This window comes from Sminthopsis crassicaudata, chromosome 1, assembly GCF_048593235.1.
Source record: "Sminthopsis crassicaudata isolate SCR6 chromosome 1, ASM4859323v1, whole genome shotgun sequence".
NCBI lineage: Eukaryota > Metazoa > Chordata > Mammalia > Dasyuromorphia > Dasyuridae > Sminthopsis > Sminthopsis crassicaudata.
This window is the reverse complement of record NC_133617.1, coordinates 339,419,123-339,437,347: the sequence shown is the minus strand read 5'-3', so window position 1 is coordinate 339,437,347 and position 18,225 is coordinate 339,419,123. Positions and strand designations below refer to the sequence as shown.

General features: G+C 32.6%; 1 protein-coding gene across 1 annotated transcript in view; it reads left to right on the top strand.

Moving 5' to 3' along the window:
• The window catches only part of TENT4A (terminal nucleotidyltransferase 4A), an 81,711-nt gene extending 73,210 nt beyond the window's left edge, over nt 1-8,501 (top strand). The window contains exons 12-14 of the mRNA XM_074280044.1: nt 3,534-3,546; nt 6,117-6,275; nt 8,189-8,501. Coding sequence (XP_074136145.1) covers nt 3,534-3,546; nt 6,117-6,275; nt 8,189-8,383 — 367 coding nt within the window. The 3' untranslated portion in view covers nt 8,384-8,501. The remainder of the gene's footprint in view (nt 1-3,533; nt 3,547-6,116; nt 6,276-8,188) is intronic.
• Nucleotides 8,502-18,225: the final 9,724 nt, after the last annotated feature.

Here is an 18,225-nt window from a genome sequence, read left to right as displayed (position 1 = left end):
ATATTTCACTGATACAAATGTTCCCCCAAATTGGGTGTTTTTTCTTTTTATTTGGTTTAGTTTGTTATATTAGATGAGGAGTACAATTCTTTCTAAAAATAATTAAGAAGATACTGGTGATAGGAGAAGAAGTTGTTCAAGTTACAATATAAACTTTACCTAATCAGGGATACTTCGGAATAGGAAAAAGGATCAGAGGATTTCAAGGTAGCCTTGGGAAGAAAATAGACCTTTACATATTTACATACATTCTCATAGTTATTTGCATCCTCTCTTACCTATATTTTACCTTCACCTAAGAACATTTTCTCTCCCAAATACCCTTCATTTATGTCTTCCTTTTGTGAAGAGATAACCCTTTTCCTTGCAAGGCAAATCACCTTTACATGAACTTTTGATTTCATTTCATTCTGTCTTTTTTAGCAGATTCCTTCCTCTGCCTTCTTCTGCCATCCACTCTTTGATCTTTTTGTATCTATTCATTCCTTTCATTATGTCTCTAAATATTTCTGTCTCCCTATCCTTAAAATACTCTCACTTGGTCCTCCCAAAAGGTTATCTTGTACATACTCTCGTTTTCTAAATTTCTTGAGAAGGCAATCTACCCTCACTTCTTCTCCCTTTAATTTATTCTAAACCTTCTGTTTTCTGGTTTTCAAGCTTCTCATTCAACTAAAGCTATTCTTCTTAAATCACCAATGAGGTCTGTCTGTCTATCTGTCTGTCTTTGGAAGATAGGGGTTGAATTACTTGTTAAGGATCATACATCTAATAAAAGTCTGAGGCTTATTTGAACTTAGGCCCTCATGACTCTGCAGCTGGTGTTCTATTTATTGTATTGATCTGCCCATCTTACCTCACCTACTAAATCTCTATCCTCTTTCATTCTTCTCATGTCTTGACTTTTTTTTTTTTTTTTTTTTTTTTACAATCTTTGACATTTTTCATCACTCTCTTCTCCTGAATGCTTTCCCTTCTAAGTTTTTAAGACACTGCTCTAAATCTAATCTTCTCTAGGTTTTTGTGACACTGTTCTCTCTTTATTCTCTTTCTGCCTGCCTAACTACTGTTTCTCAGTATCCTTTTTTGTCTCTTCATTAAAATCATGTTCACTAACTATAAGTGTCCTTCAAAGCTCTTTTCTGGAGCATCTTTTCTTCTTTTTCCTTTGTGGTTTCATTAGCTCTCATGAGTTCACTTTTAATATTTGTATAAATGATTCCCAGAGTGTTCAACAGTAATCTCTTTTGAACTCTAGTTTTGCATCAACAACTATATTTGATATCTCACACTGGATGTCCTGCATGCATTTCAAATTTAACTTCATCTTCTTTCCCTACAAACCTTTCTCTCTTTTAAACTTCTCCAGTATTGTCAAGGACATCACCACCCTTTAGTTAAGGGGTATTGTCCTTGACTCTCTTCTTGTACTCCACATATCTAAATAATTACCAAGTTAGGTCTTACTACTTCTCACTTCACGTTATTTTATGTATATGTCCTCTTCTTTCTATTCACTGTGGTGCAAATGTTTTGTTATCTCATATATGGACTATTCTATTCATTTCTCTGACCACTCTATCCTCTATTCAACTATCAAAATTATTAAAAATTATTAAAGCTGAGGACTAATCATGACACTCTACCCCTAACAATTTCAATGGCTCTTTATTACCTTGAGAAACAAAATAAAATGCTCTGGCATTTAAAACAATTCACTTTTTTCCTTCTTACTTTTTACTCTTCTCCACATACTTTACAAGTCAGCAACACCTGCCTTCTTGCACAATATTCCAATTCCCAAATCTGTGCCTTTTAAATGGCTGTTCTTCTGAGTTCTGGCCTGGAATGCTTTAATTCCCCATCTCTGCTTACCAGCTTCTCTGTTTTCCTTCAAGAATCAATTTATATATTACCTTCTGCAGGAAACCTTTTCCTCTGAGTATCTTATTTTTGCTCTGTATATACTTTCTATATACATAGTTATTTGTATATTGTCTACTCTATTAGAAGATGATCAGCGACTTTATTTTTCTCTTACTTATATTTCCAGTCCTTAGCACATTTTATGACACATAGTAAATAAAAATGTTCACTGATTGACTAGATTCTTTCTTCTCTTCTTAATATCCTTTTTAGGTATATCCCATTTCTGTTTCCTTCTCCCTCTCCCTATCCATCACATTCTATATGTAAATATAAAAATATGAATAGACATCTTCACAAACATCAAAGATTTTAAATGAAAAGAGTATGCAGGTAGTTTGTGAAGGTTTATGTGGTTATTAAGGGGATAGAGGGGAGAAGTGCGTAATCCGCAACTATCAGTCACTGATTTAATTATAAAACTGAAAATAAAATTCTGAAATCACAGTAGTCCACCTATCTTTTATCCATTAAATGGTTTCATTTCATTTCAATAAGTTCTATATATTTATATTAGAAATTGATTGACACATTTCAGCTTTCAGAAATACTAAACATTTTGACCGATTGATAAAATGCTCTGGAAACAAATTATTTGAGCAAGTCACCCAACCTCCCTGGGCCCTGACAGTTTCCTCATCTGTAAAATTAAGGGGTTGAACTAAATGACCTGAAGTTATTTCTAATTCTGTGGCTCTATAATTTTTTCTTTAATATTATCTACATTTCCCAATGTGGTGGGGTTGTTTTATAAGTAGGATTGCCTTTATAATGTGATCCTTTTGATAGTTTAGTAGATACTCTTAGGTAGGGATAGGGAGGAGGGAGGGAGAGAAGTCCCTGCTTCATCTGTTTTTTAATTGCACTTAGCAATGTTTTAGTGTATATAGTACTTTGCACTCCATCTTTAAATTTTCAATTCAAAGAATTTAAAAAGCAACCTTAAAGCTATAGTTTCTTCTATTTCATTTACTGTGAATTATTTTTTAGCACTAAACTGGCATATAAGGTTTATTCTGCTTCAAATAATTATAAACAGATCCTCCCTTTTTGAGATATGATTATTAGACTAAAGGGAAAATTTGAAAATAATTTAATTTTCTGTTGCCAGATTGTATTTCACAATAGTATATATGTGAGGGAAAGTATTCATTAAGTAGGGAAACTAAAAGAATTTCAAAAATTTTGTGATGATTGAGCATAAAATAGGATAATTGCTTCCCAAGGCATTTTGAATATCATTTATTCCAATTTGTGGAAATATGACAACATTTAGTTCCATGTTTTACAAAATGAATATTTGTTATTTAAAAAAAAAGAAAATGTTGACATGGGAAATGTGTAAAAGTTTTTGAGTGATTCCAGGCAATTGCAATTTATATTTGAAATTCAATATTTGAATGCTAATGAGGAAGTAAAAGTAGATTCCTAGCGAAAACATTTTCTTCTTCCTAAATTTTTCTAAAGCTCTCTTTTGTCTTCTTTGCTCCATCACACTTTAACTTATATTTATTTATATTTATTTGTATGTATTTCATATCTCACTAGTAGATTATAATCTCCTTGAGGTGTAATTACTGCTATTTTTTTTTCTTTTCTATTCTTAGTGCCAAGTGCTTAGTAAGTTAATATTTCAATGAAATTAAACTGATTTGGGTTATTACATTATAATCTGAGTTCTGACAATTAATGAAGACCTCCTTAAGAAACAAATCTTGAAAAGCCTCAGTTGGTGTATTGGAAATAATGCTTGCTCCTTTTGAAGGCCTAAGACCAGGATCTGCTACTACTGCCTATATAACTGGAAATTATCCAGCCTCTCTGGGTCTGGGTTTCTTTCCTTATCTGTAAAATTAAAAAGCTGCACTAGTTGACCACTGCAGTCTCTTCTAAGTCTGGATCTATGATCTTGTGATGCTGGTTTTTTTTTTTTTTTGTTTGTTTGTTTTTGTTTTTGTTTTTGTTTTGTTTTGTTTTGTTTTTGTCGGAGCAATTATTTTTAAAATGTATTTTTACCCATATATAGAGACATATAGAATCCTGGAGGTGGACAGGATTTCAAATATTATGTCTGACTTTCATTCTATTGATGAAAAAACTGAGGCTCATAGAGATGATGGGATGTTCCCAGGAGCAAGTGGTACAACCAGGTGTTGAACCAAGGTTCTTTGGTATTTTGCCTATCACTCCCCTAAAACCTTACCCAAGATGAAGCAGTTCCTTAATCCTTTAATTATATTTTGATACAGATCTTTCAGGAAAGGGGCTTAGGATTTAAGCATATATCAGAGGATCCTCATGAATTGCACTAAGGACATCTCTCTTCATTTCTTCCCTCCCAAAAAATTGATGTCTTTTTTTTTTTTCCATCAATCACTTTTCAGTATTACTCTATCATATACTTTCCTTTAACCTTCCCTTGTAGACAAAAATAATTACAACTGACAAAGTAACTATGTATGTTATTGAACATAATACTTTATACTCTGAGTTTCTACCTCTGTACTGAGAGGAGGAATGTATATTTCGTTTTTTTTGTTTTCCCGGAACCAACATCATTCATCCTATTACTCTTAAGTTCATCTTCCTTTTAGTGTTATTCAAATTGTGATACTCATTGTATATATTGTTCTCAGTTCTGCTTTCTTCTCTTTATCACTTTACACATGATCCTCTATTTCTCTCAATTCCTCATTTTTATTTTAAGATATTATGTATTATTTCATATTATTATCCTATATTCTAATATTCTATATTATTTTCATATGTCATACTTTGTTCAATCATTTTCCAGTTGATAGGCACCCACTTTGTTTCTTTTCTTTTCTTTTTTTGCTGCCAGAGTACTGCTATTCATATTTTGGTATGTATGGGACCTTTCTGTCATTGACCTTACGGTCAAGAGCTTCCCACAACTCCATGAAGGCACACTCAGAATTTAATGTGTTTATATGTATATGTATGAATACATATACATATACACACATATTTATATATACACACATATATTTTTGTGTGTGCATATATGTTTATATGTGCAGGAAAGAGTATACATGGGGAGGGAATCCTTGCTTTGTTTCTTCTTAAAATAGTACTGCTTCAGTTTTGTGTAGTTATCCAACCACACTGGAATTTGAGAGCCTAATTAAGAGTTTGTTTTTACTCTTGTGAACTTGTATTGATCTCAAGATACAACTGTGAAACTCTGAAGTCTAAGGAAGAGTGAGAAAAATTTCCACAGTGAAAAATAATGAAAATATTAAAACAAATAAACTGAAGGTGTTGTCATTCTGAAAAACAATAAGACAAAAGGTATTATTGCTTTGCTAGTAACTATAGTCCATAAGCCATACTAGCCAGATCGATTTTTGGAATTGTTGATTATGTTGAAGAACATATTCTTATTTAATCACACTGCATATTTGAAATAGGAAATTTTCAAAAGGAAAATGAAAGTATTAGTATAGGACACTTTAGAATGGTGATAATCAAGTTAAAATAGAAGTATATTCTTATAAAAAGAATCCCTGCAAGGTTGCCACATCTATATGATACATATTTTTATTTATTTAAATATTTCCCAATTATATTTTGAATTTTTGCTGCCTTCTTGAAGCCTGCCCGAAGTTCATGTTCAAGTTTGACAGTTATGCTTTAGATCATTTTCTTAAAACTGAATTGTAAGAGTAGTATTCTAACATGAAAAAGAATATTTCTTATTTTTGAATTGGTCCTCAATATTGCACTTTAATAATAACAATAATTTAAGGGTTTACAAGTACTTTATTTGCTATATATTCATTGAATATAGTGCTTTAGTATTTGATTCTCACATAATTCTTTGAGGCAGGTACTATTATTATCCCCATTTTACAGATGAGGAAACTGACTTAATATCAGTAAGTTACCTAGGGGCACAGTGATAGTAAGTCTGAAGAGGAATTTAAACCCAGGTCTTCCTATTATTTACTTATATAGTGAGTCTAATTCTAAATAAAACCTATTACTTTAGATTTTAATAAATAAAATTTATTACTATAATGTACTTTTGTTCAAAAGCCATCTGTAAGAATTTCACTTTTGTAGTTTTAGTGTACAAATTTTATTTATGAGGATTAAAAATTTAATTGTATTTAAATTATTCTGGCTATTCATTGAATGTTTATTACAATTTCTTTTTCATAGACTAGGTTACTATACCTCCACCTACCTTAGGTGTGCCCCCACTTCCTTGCAGACAAGTTGGTATTGAAGGGACACCATCTTTGAAAACTGTTCATCACATGTCATCTCCTGCTGTTCCTTCTACATCTCCCAACCCACTCTCAAGCCCCCATTTGTATCATAAGGTATGCTTCAAAATCATATTAATATACTACTTGAATTTAGAGTTTTAAGACATCCTAATATATGTTAAATTTAAAAAACAATTGTTGAAAATATTCTGTGTATGATTTGCTAAATTTTAACATATTTTTGTGATAGAGCTAAAATTTTAAGACGAACCCCAAATTTTCTAAACATTGTATAATGTTAACATTAGTACCTTTTAAGCAAAAACCTATTCTTGATAAGTAGGGCAAAGGAAATTCTGTTAAACTTTAAAGTATATTAAGTGCCCCCAATTCACATATTTCTTGTCTCCTAATTAATGGTCTTAGTTTTTATATTCTTATACATATAAGCAAATAGAATTTCAAATTAGAAAGAAAATAAAGTAAAAATACTTTTTTCTCTATCAATAGATTTCTGTTAAAAATTTGATGTCATGATAAATGCTTCTTCATATGTTAAGGACCAAGAAAAAATAAATATATTACTTTTACTCAAATAAAAACTACTACTTGAAGAATTGGAGATGGTAGTGTTAGTCATTGCTTCATAACCTGCATTCTTGATTCTTCCCCTACTTAGCAAATTATTTCATTAAATCAAAAACTTTCTGGTTTTTTGTAATATCCCAAGGATTTCTCTTTTTATTTACTTGCAAATCCCCCAAATATATATAGCCTAAAGTAGTAACAGCTGTCATAAAGAAAACAGATAAGTTAAACATAGACTGTATATGTGCATGGATGTATATATATGTATATTAATATATACATATATTTATATACTGAATTTGAGGGATAGTTTCTCAAAAATTGATGGCTATGAGACAATATGTCAAGTGGGCCCTAAAAGTAAATGTTTCCACATTAAAGAATTTGTTTTTCCCTCATGACATAGGGACTTTACAACCCTATGGGTGATATATTATGGAATGTATTCATTAGTGATTAAAATGAATTCCTTCTTTTGCTTATTTTTCCTCATTTTTTTTTTAATCTAACTTCTTTATTCTTGGAATCTAAGCTCATTAAGGGGGCAGAAATAATAACACTTGGCTAAGTTTTTAGCTTCTTTAATCTTCTAAAAATTGAAATTTTTCTACCTGAATGAAACTATATTATAATACTTAAACTTCAACAAGAAAACTCAATAATAAGCATTAATTTGTAGAGGGCATATCAGTGCTAATATAAAATTGGGAATATTCCAGATGAAATTCAGAACTTGTAAAAATAAATTATTTAATTAATAGATTTATTAATAAATAATAGTCTTCCATATATAATACATATAAGACTTTGATTTCTTTTTATCTTCTCCCTGCCTCCCAATTTATCACTCATTCTGTCACGGAATATTTCTAGGTCTTACCTTTGTTTATTCTTGATCTACATTTAGCCTATTTCTGAAAGAAGTTTCATTTGTGACACTGAATATCTTGTGATAACTTTTTTATATTGAATATCTACAGTGAATTTTAAGCTTTTAAAATCTTTGAAATTATTTCCAAATGCAGACTGAGACTGAGATAAACCCAAATATAAATCTTTATATGTGTGTGTGTGTGTGTGTGTGTGTGTGTGTGTGTGTGTGTGTGTGTGTGTGTGTGTGTGTGTGTGTATATGATACGGTCTCTCTATAAGTATGTGAGTTTAGAGGTTTATGACAAGTCTCTTTTTTCTATGAGAAATAGGACTAATAGACTGATGTCTGTGAACTTTAAGAAATACTGTATTTAGTATTTATATAATGCTTAAATTGCTCCTAAATTTTAGAATCCTTTGTGCTACATTTGTCAATTCTCAATTTTCTAAATAATACAAAGCTATTCATCCTATGCTTGAGATACTTTCTGCCCTGTGACTATGCTTATAGTTGCTGTCTTGGGCTACCTACATACTGAGAACTTTCTATTTTTTTTTTTTTTTAGCAGCACAATGGCATGAAATTTTCCATGAAAGGAACTCATAATCATAACCAAGGCAATGGTTACAATCCTGTTGGCAGCAGTGGCATGCGGCAGCCTGTGGGCAACAGAGGACACCATCAATATAACCGTACTGGCTGGAGAAGGAAAAAACACACACACACAAGAGACAGTTTGCCTCTTAGTCTCAGCAGATAATGGCTCATGTCAGAATTATCTACCCCAATCTTACAATCTGAAGCTGAGTGACATTGGACACTAAACTGGGGAACTGAGACCAGCATTCAGCACATCAGCGCCCGGGTATTGTGAAATATCTGCAGCTGATTATTTTGCATGTTTCTTTGTGTGGTGGTTAAGTCCATCTTAAAGAAAAAAAGTAGTTGTGCTCATCTGTGAAGCCTTATTAAATGTGGAAGTTGTTTTCTGCCTTCCCAGGATTATTCATTGAGTGCCGAAGCAGCTCTTCATAAAGAACTGCAAGGACATTAAATGCTTTGGCATTTTTGCTGTAGCTGCATTTGTTCCTTAGCAGTTTGGGTTTCTTATTTTTATTTCCGTCAAAGAAGCAGAGGAGAGTTAAACCCCTGATGTTTTTTTCCCCCAGCAGACACAGTTGGGAGTTTGTAACAGTTTTACTGCCCTCATGTTCTTTTTCAAATTTCAGAACTCTTTTGCTCTGTAAATATTGAAAACTTATAATTTGTGCAATAACTCAGAATTTTTTAATTTAATTTCATATTTTCACATAAGTTATATTTAAGGGAGGAGGGAATTTTTTTTAAATCTTATGTCCTTTCCCAAGTTGCATTTTCTAAGTTGGGTTTAATAGTTTTGGCAGGTTGAATGTCATTAGAACATCACACTGAGGGTTTTTGTTTTTAGCCTTTTTTTGTTTTGTTTTGTTTTGTTTTGTTTTGTTTTGTTTTGTTTTGTTTTGTTTTGTTTTGTTTTGTTTTGTTTTGTTTTGTTTTGTTTTGTTTTCCTTGGTTAAATGTGAGGCTTTTTGATTCATAGTGAATGGGCAGAGTTAGCTTACAGTTTTATGAAGGAATTGAGCTCCAAACTATTTTGACCCTGCCTCATTAGCTTATTCGTCTGGCCTCTTGTCAGTTGTCTTGCTATGACCAGTGAGTTTTAATTGTTGTGTTTTTTTCTTTTTAACTAGACAACAAATCCAGCAATTAAAGTGCCAGAAGTATAACTTTCTAAGGGTGAGAAAAGGGTTGTCACAATATAAAATCCAAAAAAAATTTTTTAAAAAAATTGTGAATTTTGAATCGCTCCAGTCAGTTTTAGTAATGAAACAGAACCTATAATAACTTGGGGGGTCTGCTGAACATCATTACTAAAAAAAGGTTTGCCCAGTTTTAGGAATGTGGAGAAAGGAATTATGTTGATTCCATTATGGAATCTGTATAGCAGTATGCATTAGTTCTGTTAAGAGCAAATATATGAAAAGTACTTCATCTGCTCAGTGCACTCTAGGAAGTATCTTTTAATGTATTGCAGGAGAGCACAGCCAAGGGTTGCACATGTCTGAGTGACTGGCACTTAATTTACAGATGCATACAGGTATACTATGCAAGTGTATTCTGCCATGACAACCACTGTCTTTGTTACCTTTTTTTGAATAAGAATATATCCATCCTGCCTAACCCTGAGTTTTAGAAGCACCACAGTTGTCCTGGGAGTTGGTTGCATCTCATATGCCATCTGACTTCCTGTTTTTAAAATGAGGGGTTGTAGCCCTGCTAAACACTACAGGTGGGTTGTTTTTTGAAGTCCACTAGTGGAGAATGTTGAGAGGAAAACTTATTACCATGACATCTAAATGATGTAGAGAAGTGGGAAGTTTTAGAATTGATATCTGAATGTTAAAATAGGCATCTAGCATGATAAAGCTTTAAAATGTCTGTGATATGCCTTTTGAAGCAGGACTAGCCCACATTGTCATTGGAATCTATAAACTGCAACTGCAGATTTTTTAGAAGGAGGGCATTCCAGAATAGAGTAGCACATTTTTCTGCAGTTCTTGATGATTGAAACTTATCAAAAATATTTAAAAATATTTAAATTGTGAACCTATTCATAAACAGATATTTATAAAGACTGATACATAGGCCTATACTACTAATCTTTACACATTAGCAATATTGAGTATAAACCTACATTAAGGAAACCACTACACAGACTTTAGTTGGTATCTTATGTAGTGTGCATTTTAAAGCTAGATTCATAGAACACAGGTATCATGTTCCATTTCAGTCATGGTGAACCAAATGAATTGGCCTGGCTACCACTGTGGTTATGTGCTACAGGTTTAAAAAAAGATATCATGTTTAGATTTTTTTTTTGTGTGGACAACAATGTGGAAGCTAAAATTGACATATTTTTATGTAAAGTTTTTCTATTCTTTGATTTTTAATAAACTTTGGAAACCACTTTTGTCTTTGTCTTTGTGAATATATATATCTATCTTTGTTAAATTGCATGTTTTTGTTTTGATTTGTTTTTGGTTTGAACCACTTAAATGGGATTAAAAAATCATAACTTTTAATATTTCCATTTTCTGTCTTTTCACAGATCATTTACTCTTTCACAGGTTAATAGTACTCTCATTCTAAGTATCTTAATTTTTGTAGGATTTTAGTCAGTTTTTCCAGACCTCATCTCTTGAATTGAGAAATTTTTATTAGTATAGTGAAGCTTTGTATTTCAGACTTCAAATCAAGCATCATCTTTTCTAGAAGCTCAAAATAATTTAAAATTGCTTAATATGATTTAATTTTAAAATCTGTTTATGTTCTTGATGGGGATATTATCTCAAAATAGTCCACATATAATTCAGGGAAAGTATACATTCAGATAAGGAAATCATCATTAAAGTCTTATTTTATTGACTTGTCATGGTATAGAGGGGTATTTTGTATTAATTTTGGATGGCTATGCCAGTGGAAGACAAACTCTTGAAATTTCTACTTACCCAGAAAGGCTTCAGAGGCAGATCCAATAATATTTCTATATCTGTTATTGAGATCTAGTAAAATTCAGAAAATTCCATCATGAGAAGGTTGGCCACTATAGAGGAGAAGGTATGCAGTGGGGAAGTGGGGAGGAAGGCATGAGAAAAAGAATATTTATATATAGACAAATCATAGAGCTTCCCTAATATTCAAGTAAAGATGAAATTTAAACTACAAAATCTTCTCTCCCCTCTCTCCGTCCTCTTCCTCCCCTCCTCTTGATTCTCTTTTCCTCTCTCCTTCCCTCTTCTCAGCAATTTGTGAATGAGAAAAGTATACTAATGATGCTACTCAGAGTTCATTTATTCTAGAGTTTGAATTTCTGAAAACTACAGCTTATATATAGAAACTTATCTGAAAGGATTTCTATTTCCTCAGAAGAAAAAAAAATTTTTTTTTTGCTTAAAATGGATCAAGTTTTTAAAGAAACTTTGAACAAGGCATTCATCACAGATTCTTTTAGATAAACATATTACTTAAGCACTGGTTCTCTTAAATAAAACATTCACCCAAGTTCATGTATTTAAGGGCTCAAAAGGGACTTTTGAAATAATTTCCCCCTCCCTCCTTTTTTTTAGTCAATATAACTTCTAGAGAGGGTGATTTGTTTGGTCATTCATTAGTTAAATACTTATGTGCTTGTTAAATGTCAAACATTGTACTACTCATTGGGGATACCCCCCCAAAAAAGGCGATAATGGTTAGAACATTGGATATTAGGAGCTCTAACTACTAGTCTGACTTCTACCACTCACTGTTAAAGTTGTAGAACCTGGATGAGTAATTTAAACTCATTAACTGGAATTCAGTTTACTCATTTGTAAAATGAGAATGGACTAGGTAATCAGAATATCCCTTTGATTCTAAATCTAGTTTTAAAGTCTTGTTTAAGTCTTGTTTTAAACAGTCCCTTAGCAAATGTATTTTTGCAAATTAGCTCAGATACTAAATTTATTGAGGCTTTTAAGAAAAGATATCTGGGTTCATATAAGTAATATGTATTAACTAAGCCACAAAATGCATATACTACTGTTGCATTAATGAAGGGGAAAATAGTTTTGAAATACATTGAATCAATTTATACGAAAGAAAAAGTTAAAAGATGCTACCACATTAATAGTTAAAGCTGTGTCTGATACATTAAGCATAGTGCCTAAATTATTGCCTTGTGTGCCTTTTGGAAGATCTACCAAATGGTAGAAAAATTACAAGCAAAGCCAAGAGTTCAGCACTAAATATAAATAAACACAATATTTGGAAGAATCCAGAGAGATCACACCTTGGATGGTAAATTTCTTTAAGTCAAACTTGAACTGCCAATAACTTTTTGGGGGGTTTGGAAAGTTCTATTTAATTGAGTTTTCTGTACAAGACATTTTTAGTTTTTAGTTTTATTTTTAAAGCTTTTTTTTAATTATTATTGTAGCTTTTTATTTACAAGATATATGCATAGGTAATTTTTTGACATTGACAATTGCAAAATCTTTTGTTCCAACTTTTCCCCTCTTTCCCCCCATCCCTTCCCCCCAGATGGCAGGTTGACCAATACATGTTAAAGTATAAGTTAAGTATAATATATGTATACATATCTATACAGTTTTTTTTTTTTTGCTGTACAAAAAGAATTAGACTTTGAAATATTGTACAATTAGCCTGTGAAGGAAATCAAAAATGCAGGCAGATAAAAATAGAGGGATTGGGAATTCTATGTGGTGGTTCATAGTCATCTCCAAAAGTTCTTTCCTTGGGTATAGCTGGTTCAGTTCATTACTGCTCTATTGGAACTGATTTGGTTCATCTCATTGTTGGAGAGAGCCTCGTCCATCAGAATTGATCATCATATAGTATTGTTGTTGAGGTATGTAATGTTTTCCTGGTCCTGTTCATTTCACTCAGCATCAGTTCATGTAAGTCTCTCTAGACCTTTCTGAAATCATCCTGCTGGTCATTTCTTACAGAACAATAATATTCCATAATATTCATATACCACAATTTATTCAGCCATTCTCCAATTGATGGGCATCCATTTAGTTTCCAGTTTCTGGCCAGTACAAAGAGGGCTGCCACAAACATTCTCACATATACAGATCCCTTTCCCTTCTTTAAAATCTCTTTGTGACATAAGCCCAGTAGTAACACTGCTGGATCAAAGGGTATGTACAGTTTGATAATTTTTTAAGCATAGTTCCAAATTGCTCTCCAGAATGGCTGGATGTATTCACAATTCCATCCACAATGTATCAGTGTCCCCATTTTCCCACATTGCCTCCAACATTTTGCATTATCTTTCCCTGTCATTCTAGTCAATCTGACAGGAGTGTAGTGGTATCTTAGAGTTATCTTAATTTGCATTTCTCTAATTAATAATGACTTGGAACATCTCTTCATATGGCTAGAAAGTCTCAATTTCTTTGAGAATTGACTTCATATCCTTTGACCATTTATCAAGTGGAGAATGACTTGGATTTCTTATAAATTAGAGTCAGTTCTCTATATATTTTGGAAATGAGGCCTTTATCAGAATCTTTGACTGTAAAATGTTTTCCTACTTTATTGCTTCCCTTCTAATCTTGTCTACATTAGTTTTGTTTGTACAAAAACTTTCCAATTTGATATCAAATTTTCTATTTTGTGATCAATAATGATTTTTAGTTCTTCTTTGGTCATAAATTCCTTCTTCCACAGGTCTGAGAGGTAAACTGTCTTATATTATAATTTATTTATAATCTCATTCTTTATGCCTAGGTCATGAACCCATTTTGATCTTATTTTGCTGTAACGTGTTAAGTCAATGACTAGTTTTTGCCATTGTAATTTCCAATTTTTCCAGCAATTTTTGTCAAATAGTGAGTTCCTATCCCAAAAGCTGGGGTCTTTGGGTTTGTCAAACACTAGATTATTAATGTTATTGGCTGTTTTGTCCTTTGAACCTAACCTATTACACTGATTGACTAGTCTATTTCTTAGCCAATACCAAATAGTTTTGGTAACTGCTGCTTTATAATATAATTTTAGATCTGGTACAGCTAGGCGACCTTCATTTGATTTTTTTTTTTTTCATTAATTCCCTTGAAATTCTTAACCTTTTGTTTTTCCATATGAACTTTGTTGTTATTTTTTTCTAGGTTATTAAAATAATTTTTGGGGAGTCTGATTGGTATAGCATTAAATAAATAGATTAGTTTAGATAGTATTGTCATCTTTATTATATTTGCTCACCCAATCCAAGAACATTTAATATTTTTGCAATTAGTTAGATCTGACTTTATTTGTGAGGAAAGTGTCTTGTAGTTTTGCTCATATAGTTTCTGATTTTCCCTTGGCAGATAGATTCCTAAATATTTTATACCATCTGTAGTTACTTTAAATGGAATTTCTCTGTGTAATTCTTAACTGTTGGATTTTGTTAGTGATACATAAGAATGCTGATGACCTATGTGGGTTTATTTTGTATCCTACAACTTTGCAAAAGGTGTGGATTATTTCTAATAGCTTTTTAGTAGAATCTCTGGGGTTCTCTAAGTATGCCATCTTATCATCAGCCAAGAATGATAATTTGATTTCCTCATTATCTACTCTAATTTCTTTAATTCCTTTCTTAACTCTTATCACTAAAGCTAGCATTTCTAATACAATATTGAATAGTAATGGTGATAGTAGGAAACCTTGTTTCAGTCCTGATTTTATTGGGAATGGTTCCAGTTTATCCCCATTACATATGATGCTTAATGATGGCTTTAAATAGATGCTACTGATTATTTTAAGGAAAAGTCCATTTATTTCTATACTCTTAAGTGTTTTTAATAAGAATGGACATTGGATTTTATCAAATGCTGTTTCTGCATCTATTGAGATGATCATATGTTTTTTGTTAATATGTTTTTTATTAATATGGCCAATTATACTGACAGTTTTCCTAATATTGAAGCAACCCTACAGTCCTGGTAAAAATCCTACTTGATCATGGTGCATTATCCTGGGGATGATTTTCTGTAGTTTTTTGCTAATATCTTATTTAAGATTTTAGCATCAATATTCATTAAGGAGATTGGTCTATAATTTTCTTTCTTTGTTTTCAGCCTACTTGGTTTAGGTATCAGTAACATGTCTCTGTTATAAAAGGAATTTGGTAGGACTCCTTCATTCCCTATTCTTTTAAATAGTTTCTATAGCATTGGGTCTAATTGTTCTTTAAATGTTTGGTAGAAGTCACATGTAAATCCATTTGGTCCTGGGGATTTTTTCTTAGGGAGTTGATTAATAGCTTGTTCTATTTCTTTTTCTGAAATGGGACTATTTAAGCAATTTACTTCCTCCTCTGTTAATCTGGGAAGCCTATATTTTTGGAGGTAGTCATCCATTTCACTTAGATTATCAAATTTATTGCCAATAACTTTTCAACTAGACTTATTTAGTAACTCATCAACTAATCATTTCTTGGAAATATTTTTTCTTTTGTCAGTCTCATTAGCATCACAATTTATTTTATTTCTTAAAACTGGCTTAAACAGTATCCTGTTATCCCTTGGCAGTTTCAGCTGAGATATGTGTAGTTTACTCAAAATGTATCCATATCCATTGTGAGGCAGAGAGTTAAAGGACCATCATATTATATAATTTAGACTTTTTATTTTTTCATTGTTTTTAGTTATGTCTGATTCTGTGACCCCATTTGTGGTTTTCTTGGAAAATATACTGAATTGGTTTGCCATTTCTTCAGCTAATTTTACAGATGAGGAAACTGAAGGAAACAGGATTAAGTAACTTGCCTACAGTAATACAGCTAATGAGTATTCAAGTGCAGCTTTGAACTCAGGAAGATGTCTTCTTGACTTTAGGCCTGGCCCTCACCTACCTGACCAATAAATAGGTTAGATTAGTAAATGCTGATATGTGAAAGAGTGCAAGGGAGCATAAAGAAGAACTGAATTTTCCATGGTTAATGAAATCATATTTCTTGGTGTATACCATAGCTATATGTTCTACAAATAATGTTTTTTGTTTTTTGTTTTTTTTACAGGTTGCATAGCTATGAATACATATGAAGGAATAACAAATGGTAAAATAAGAAAAAATGAAGATAGCCCTAGATGAAAGGGTCAATACAATCATTTACCTTAGAGCTTTAGTGAGAATTTTGTACTAAACTATATGAGTGGAGAAGAGAAAGAAAGACCCTTGCAACCAATTCAAGTAAATTCAAGGAAGAAATTGAATGTCAATACTTTGTCATTGATGTTGGTAAAGGCAAATGAGGAGGAGAAAAGGAGTTCTAGGCATAAGGAGTAAATAGTAAAGAGGTATGAGATTAAGTGGGAGATCTGAGCCATGAGACTAGCTGGTTTAGCAAAACAAAACAAAACAGGAGATGGTAGGATTTTGCAATAATGTACCCCAAATGGTAGTACTATGCATAAAGGGGATGTAACAAAGCCATATGAAGATTCTAAGGAGAAAGGTCATCTTGATGGGGTCTAGAATTGGGGTACCTAAATGAAATTAGGGTTTAATTGAGGTCTAGTGGCAGGTTCGGGGTACAGGGAGTCAAATAGAACTCCCCTGCAATCCCTTTGGATTCGGCCAAAGGATACAGAGTTAAATGAGGTATAGTGGTGGTGCAAGAGTCCCCTGTAAAGGAATTTACAGACTCGAAAACCTAGATTGATAAAAGAGGTTTTTTGGGGTTTGGAAGCAAAGTTAAACTCTAGTTAGTAAAGTTGAAGATAGAGATTAGAGGGCACTGGAAACAGTGCGTGGGCAGAGATCCTTGGCATGCAAGGGGTAAGGCTGCCATGTTTGGAACCTCTGCAAAGAAAGGGTTCCAGTCTGGCTCTTTTATAATAGAGGGCTTTGATTACAAGCTGAAGGGGGCTTGTGGGTGGAGTCCCAGGTTGGCTCCTGGCTGGGTTTCAGCCAGGGTTAGAATTTGAATTGAAATCAATGGGTTTTGGGACTGAGCCGTCCCCACCCAAATAACAAAGATGAAACTGTTTGTGCTTGGGGTGGAGTCCCCTCACTGAGGCAGAGTTGAAGGAGGCTTTCTCCTTTAAGGATTTTTTCAGAGTTTTAAGGTTTCCTCTTCAATCTGAGCATTATGGTGATAGGAGAAATTAAAGGGTTAATTTAAAGTGAGTTGATGGTAGTCAGGTGATGAAAGAAGAGGTTAGGATAATCTCATCAGGAAATAATTTCCCTAGGAATTTATTGTAGAACTGGAATGGAAGTGGTGGTGATTATTCAATCATTTTAGTTGTGTCTCATTATTCATTTGAGGGTTTCTGGGCAAAGATACTGGAGGTGTTTGCCTTTTCCTTCTCTAGCCTATTTTACTGAAAATGAAACTGAAGTAAACAGGATTAAATGATTTACCCAGTCATACAGCTAATAAGCCTGTGGCCGGATTGGAATTCAGTTTTTCCTGACTTTAGTTTCAGAACTCTATTACTATTCCACCTAGTTGCCCCCCTCTTCTCCAGAAGTAGTGTTTTAAGTCATTATCATGAAGTAGAAAAACTGTGGAACTTATGTATGGACTATAAAAAGAGTTACAGTTTAACCTTGTTTTTAAAGAGCTAGTAATAGGGACAGTTAATTTGGCACAGTGAATAGGTAGAGCATCTCCTGTGGAGTCAGTAGGACCTAAGTTCAAATTTGACTTCAGGCACCTGGTACTAGCTGTATAACCTGGACAAGGTAATTAACCTTCATTACCTCAACCTCCCCCCCAAAAAAAAATTAGTAATAGAATAACAGACTCAATAATAAATACGAATTTGGATGTGGAAAATTTTAAGAAGATAATTGTGCCTAAGAGGTCAAATATACATGTAAAATTTTCCTTTTAAAAAATTTATCCATTACTCTTTACTTTTCACCACCCTTGCCTTTGCTTCCTACCTGGCTTCTATTTTGAGTTCAAAATTCCTTGCTATGTCTTTTTCAAATACTTCTAAGTGATGGATTCTCACATCCTACCTGTGGACCATCTTTCTCAGATACTTAATAATTTCTAAG